The sequence below is a fragment of the Salvia hispanica genome, chromosome 1, assembly GCF_023119035.1.
Source record: "Salvia hispanica cultivar TCC Black 2014 chromosome 1, UniMelb_Shisp_WGS_1.0, whole genome shotgun sequence".
Taxonomy (NCBI): Eukaryota; Viridiplantae; Streptophyta; class Magnoliopsida; order Lamiales; family Lamiaceae; genus Salvia; species Salvia hispanica.
In genome coordinates, this window is record NC_062965.1 from 45,687,659 (window position 1) to 45,694,353 (window position 6,695).

A 6,695-nucleotide genomic window follows, 5' to 3' on the forward strand; every position below is an offset into this window, starting at 1 on the left:
GTTCGGGAACCGGAGAAAGATCTTGGTCTAGTATTGAAGATCATCGTGGAGAAGGCGCGGCAATCGCGATTTTTTGGAGAATCAAATCGGTAACTCTAAAGTAGAATTCATGTTTTGGGATTTACTTTCTTTGAGTAATTATTTGCTTTCTAGCATGCAATTTTGTTTAACATGTGATTTGATCAATCGCTAATCGATCAAATAGATCCTTATCTCATTTATTTTTTTTGGCAAGTCTTCCGGCAGGGGCTCACCCGGCCCAATTGGTATGAGCCAATTTTGGCTCGATTATGTGATTAATTTCATATTATGTGAATTGCTTGAATGAATTTTTTTCTTCGTTGCGTGGTCGTTAATTTTCGCATGGATGAACATAACGTATGGACGAAGAAAAGAAAAACCGCGACTTCTGCTGCGTGTTTTTGGGATGTTTTATGCATGAATATGTGTTTAGATTAATCAATTCATTCATAAGTAATCATTACACAGAAATTGTTTGTTTATTCCCAAAATTCTATGAGATTCAATTTTATATCCCTTTGGGAAGCTACGCACGGAATGAGATTTTAATTGACTTGGGCGGTGGCTTTTGGTGGCTATTCGAGACCCTGCGACTGCAAGACCCTTGACGTGATCCGGCTGCGGCAAAGGACCCCAGCTGCACGATACGGCGGCGCAACGGGGGGCAAACGTTGCGCGGCACGCGGAGCGGTGGGTGCGGCGCGCGCGCGCGACGGCATCCCACATCACAACCCGGTGGAAAGACGGGGCAGCGGGTGATCCGGCTCGGGGCGATAAGCCGATAGCGTTGTCCATTGCAAAGCGCTCGTCGTCCTGTGGGTTGGGGCAGGGGTTGCATTTGTGGGAGTACGACCGCAAGATTAGGGTTTCCCTATGCGTGACGTCGTGGCGCATCGTCCGTGACTTCGTTTTCCCAAAATTAAATTAGGGTTTCCTAACTCTTGGGATTAATTTTGGAAATAATTGAAAAATTATTTGGAAATAAGATTTGAATATATCTTTTGTGGATTTTGTATATTATACGAGATTTGATTTTGTATTAAATCATGGATTAATTTAGTTTTATCCTTATTTTATTTTATTCTTATCCTATGAGTTTATATGAATTTATTTATAGATAAATTATTGATGGATTTGGATAGTGATAATATAATATTTTATTCTTATCTAATAGATTTATATGGATTTGTTCGTAGATAAATCTTGGATAGATTTAAATAATTATAATATAATATTATTTGATTCTATGGATTTATATGGATTTACTCCAAGTTAAATCCTAGATGGAGTGTTTATCTATTTTAAGTGGATTATCTGCTTTATCTGCTTATGTGATAATTATGCAAAAACCATATAAAAATATCTAAGTGATGATTACAACAAGTGCGTTGTATACGGTCTCCATCGGTTGGACTGCCAAATTTTGTGAAGCTGATTTTCTAATATTATCGCCACCTACAGAGTAGGGACAATAATCCTACGAAAACAACAAGTTCATAAGGGCGGACTTCTCACATAATAAATAGAATGAACTAGAAAGTGGTTCCCAATATTATTGCCACCTGCAGAGTGGGGACAATAATCCTAAGGAACTGCGAGTTTCAGGGTTCAATCAAAATTTATGAGATAGCTTGGTTTTGTTGTCAGCACATGAACATTGTTATGAGAGTGTGTTGTAGAAATAAAATTCTGTAATGCTAAATCTGATGGTCGTGCTTAGGCAGCATTAGGTGTATCAACCTCCAAAGGAGGAAGCGGTGTTGTGACCAGTAAAATTGTCAAAATTTTAATGCGTATTAACCTCCAAAGGAGGATACAATTTATTAATTTTGTTGTTGTAAGATATATAATTGTTTTGTGGTTATTTGTGATTATGTATTGAGCATGAGTATGTGATAATAAGTTTCTTTGCCAAATCTTCATTATGTCATTCAATATTTGTCTGCGATCCTTAAAGAAAGAAAACTCGAATGCCTAAATTATGTAGACCGGAAACGAAAATGGATAAAATTCTCATCGCTGAAAGCTTGGAGTTTATACTCAATGATTCATGTCCTCCATTTCCTCGACATAATTCCACGAAGAATGTTCGAGAATGCATTATGCATGTACTTGACAAGCTCTTTGAGGAATAAGGTCAAGCTATTTTCCTTTAAGTAGCTCGACAAGTCTTGGTTAATGACGATGAAAGATGGATATCAATAGAATCTGTCAAGATGATTCGATTGGAATATCCTAGAGTGACAGAATGTTTTGAGGATCTTTTGATCACTCAAATAATTTCTGACACAAGTCATCGCCTAAAGTAACAAGAAATGACTATAAGAAGGTTTAACTGAAAAGTAGAAAATCTTCAGAATAATAGTCGTTATGTTACTGTTAGAGGAAAGTAACATGATAGATGACGAATTCATAAAGGCTGCATTTTTCTTAAGTCCTAGTTCATTTGAACAAAAGACTAGATATGGAAATGGGAGAGCCTGGATTGTCATCGAAGTTTGTTTAAAGCGAGAAAAGATGCTTTGTGAGTTGGATTGACCTATTTTATAGAAGGACAATGACTTACATGAAAATGCAACTTCTAAGTAAGAGATCTTGATCCAGTTAGGTTTTTGTTGCAGTGGGAGCTATTAATGCTCAACTATTGTTTTATGGTTGATGCTTAAGGCATCATAGTATTAAAATAATATAAGTGTGACAAGGTTGAGTATTTAACAACACATCAACTTCTTAATCATTGAATGATAAAGTATTTATGGCTCTTAGCCATAAGGCCAAGAAAATACTTAGAAATTGTTCGAACTGATCTAGACTATCAAGATTTTAACATATCGTTAAATAGCTTGAGAGTTGAGAAAGTCTATTTGATGCACTATGAGTTAGAATCATTTGATTTTTCAAGAGATTCAGAATACTTATAGAAGTGCAACATAGAAAGACTAGCAAGTCTCAATGGTTTACACCATAAGGAGACGAGCAAAGGGTTATGATCAGTAGTGGGAGTCTAATCTCCATTAACGAATCCAAGCATTCATCTAATGAATGGGTGATAAGTCGTATTCTAAGCCTTGGTTACTGGTCAGTATGTCGTGAAATGCATGTATTATCTGCAAAACAGTTGCTCAAGTGTGCAGGATTAAAGGATCCAAGTCAGTAGGAGACGATTCAGGTGACGCAAGAAAAAAAGGGCGCTAGAAGGGTGCAATACTGACCAGGATGCATGCCAGAGAAAATGCTCGAGATGGAGAAGAAGGATAGCTGGGATGATCATTAACAAGGGCATAAAAGTCAAAACTTGAAGGAAGTCTACCCTAAAAGCAAGGGCAAGCCTCCCTATAAAAGAAGCCACTTGGAGAGAGAGAAGGAGTTCGCCTTTAGAGTCCAGCCACCGCACTTAGTTAGAATTCTCTCTAGAAGATCAGTTCCTTCAGCATTATCCAATCTCTCGATCCTCGCCACAGCCATGGTCACTTGACGTCCAGAAGTCTGCCGGAGAAATCATCGATCCACTGTTCCAGCCAGTTATCGTAGTAATATAGTAGTATCATCGCCCGGAGTGGAAAAACAATCGTTACTTTGCTTTCTAGTTTAATCTTTACTTGTTTTCATCGTTGGTTTGTTGCAAACACTCATCGTTGTTGCCTTTTGAAGTACTTTGTTATTTTCCAACGTTTACGTTATGAAGTTTCTATTTCGCATGTCGCTTTGGTTCGAGTTTACTTCATTCTGCCTAGGAAAGTTAGATCTAGTTATCGCTTTTAATTTCTGAGTGCTTTCTTATCTGGAGTTGTCGACCTGCAGTTGTAGTTATGTTTAGTCAAATTTTCGTACATGAGTTTCTTTTCTGCGCCGTGATTACCTCTTTGCATGTCAGTCAGTAGAAGTAAAATTGCAGTTTCACCGTTTAATTTAAGTTGAGCATTTTAATCGATGGATCTTGAGTTTGAATTTATGAATCTGAAGTTTAGTTATGGTGTTTGTGTTCATATGATTTTTGTCAATACTTGGTGAAGAAGAAAACGTCAAAATCAACTTTAGTTTGGACCACTTTCACTTTTAAGTTACTTTTGCTTTTGTTCCCTACTTTTCAGTTGTACTATCCAGACCTGTCAGAGAGCCCCCAGCCACCAGATATACCTTGTTGTCTAATTTTCCTCTTTTAGTAACTGTCTACTTTCCATATGCCTCTGAGACACCTTGTCCCCTATTTTCACGAACACCACCACATGCCTGTTATTTTCACGCCTACTAGTCAGTAGAGTACCACCTTTATTTCTCGCCTAGGTAAAATCTCAACCCAAGCGTGGTAGCTAACCAAAACACCCAGGAAAGTCACCGCAGTTATCAAAACGTGTCCATCCTCGTGGGATTCGACCCTTACCTCCATTATACTAATCAGTAGAAGTGGGTTGAGGAAACTCGTTTGAAGCAAGGTCCCGGTTGTCGTACCAACGACTCAGCTGGGTCGGGAATCTCTTCCTGATCAGTTGGATACACTCCAAATTACATACGAAAACCCGAGGAAACCACCTGAATGAATGGGATAGTTATGTAAGAAGGAATCGAAGTCTTTCTAAGACAAGTTTGATTATGTGATGAGTTGTACTCATTAAAATCTTATCATTGATGGGATAAACATTAAAGAAACTACGAACATCAGTGTCTTCTACAAAACACAAGTTGTGGACTAGAGCGTCTCTAGTCTAGCACATCTCAAGGTGTAATGTTGTTCCAACACGTGTTGGAAAAGTGTCCAAGAAATTGGAGTTGAGTACTGAGGCATGTTTTAAGGTTTGTCCCAAATGATGTAAGGTTATAAGTTCTGTAATCTTCAAAGATATAATTCTTGTATGAAGATCAAGAGATGAACTACAAGCCTAACATCGTGATAACTCTCAAAATAAAGAGAGAGATATCGGATTTTCCACATTACCAAGAAGTCATACCATTAGAAACTTTTGCACTAATAAAATCAACTTCATTACCTAAGTTTGTAAGAACCATATCGTAGTGGGAGCGTTCCACTGGAACACAACAAGTTCATGGGTCTAAGAGTGTCGTAAGACTCAGTCTTAGATTAACTTGAACATAATCCATTTAACTACAATGTAGTATTGGTTAATTTGGATAAGCATCTTTTAAAAGGTGATAGATTCCATGTTACAATCTAAGATAGACAACATGTTTTACAAGACTTGCAATACTACCTACAGGACTGTGTCAGTCAGTGGGAGCAAGTATCTTTGCAAGTGTAAATGTGGATCTCAAATGGCTAGACAATGACAATGGGTTATGCCCAAAGAGAATTATCTTCTCGCTATCGTTGTGCCAGGATTTAAGTACGCAACAAAGACATTGTGGTGAAAAAGATATAATCAGAGAACAACCAAGCAGATTTTTCTTTCACCTTGTGAAATGAATGGTAGTTCGATATATCTAGTACAAAGACCTACTTTGAGTATAAGTGGGAGAGTTTTTGGCAGTGGGTATACTCGAAAGCATGTTTTGAGTATAAGTGGGAGATTGTTAGGTTTGGTATACTGAAAAGCATGTTTCGAGCAAGTTTCGCTCGAATAGAATCTTGCTTGTATATGTAAAACTCTATAATCCACTTTTAACCCGATTCAGTATTATTCGAGCAGTTTCGCACGAATAGAATCAGTATATTATTACATTGTGTTTGCTTGTGCATTTATAAGATGTTTTATAAACATTTAAATGCATAAGAAGTAAACAAAGTCTAAGTCTTTTGCTTAGTAGACCGGTTGTGGGCGTCGTCCACTTTAAGGTAACATGGTCAGATCTATGCAATGCTTTGCAAAAGAAAAAGAAGAATTTCACAACCTAGATAGGCTTAGACTACCTATCGTGAAAGGCTGCAATGTCAGCCCGCATATTTCTAGGCCTTACTGAAATAAGATGGCATTGGTGTGGTATAACACTGAACAGATCTAACAGCAAGATGTGTCTTTTTGCTATCTACTGAAAGACTAGGTTTTGATAAAATATTATTTCTTAATCTACATATGTTAGTATTGAGCATACGGTATTGATTATGCACTACTTTGACTTATCAAATGGTGTGGGTTTTTCGCAACCCAATAATCCTGATATATTGGGTAGTGGTTGATAAGGCTCGTTTCATGCATCGGTTTAGGGTTAAAATTCTGTGCATTTGGGGCGCTAATGTGCGTTATTGAGTTTAGGTGCGAAGTAAATCTGCCGGACCCAGGAGTTGTTGTTACCGGACCTGGCAGATATAAAGTTAATGTAAGAGATATAAAGAGAGAGTACAATAATGAGAGGAGATAGAATTTTTGCAAAAAAAAAAAAAAAAAAAAAAACTCAACTACCTTGGGACAATCGAAAAAAAAATATGACTCAACTACCCTGGAACGAAGGAAGTATAAAATAAATTTAAAATTCAATTGTATTTGAAAATATTGCTAATCAAATCTCTATAAATATCATTTATATAAAATGAGAAAAGAAGAATTCTGTTCACCTAAAAGTTTTTAGATGAAACATTAAAAACGCTTGATCACCCGCTGCTAATTATGGACCCAGGTGCGGTTGGCCGACCCAACTGTTGGTCGATGAGTTCCACCGGAAAGCTACGTAATCTGAAACTTCACCTCTAACCCCACCAAGATTGGTGAAGTAGAAAGGAATAG

The 6,695-nt window shown here is 37.4% G+C and overlaps 1 protein-coding gene across 1 annotated transcript in view; it reads left to right on the plus strand.

The window, feature by feature from the left end:
- Positions 1–6,207: 6,207 nt before the first annotated feature.
- Positions 6,208–6,695, plus strand: part of LOC125198330 (zinc finger MYM-type protein 1-like) — a 9,251-nt gene continuing 8,763 nt past the window's right edge. The window contains exon 1 of the mRNA XM_048096700.1: positions 6,208–6,291. Within this exon, the coding sequence (XP_047952657.1) occupies positions 6,208–6,291 (84 nt within the window). The remainder of the gene's footprint in view (positions 6,292–6,695) is intronic.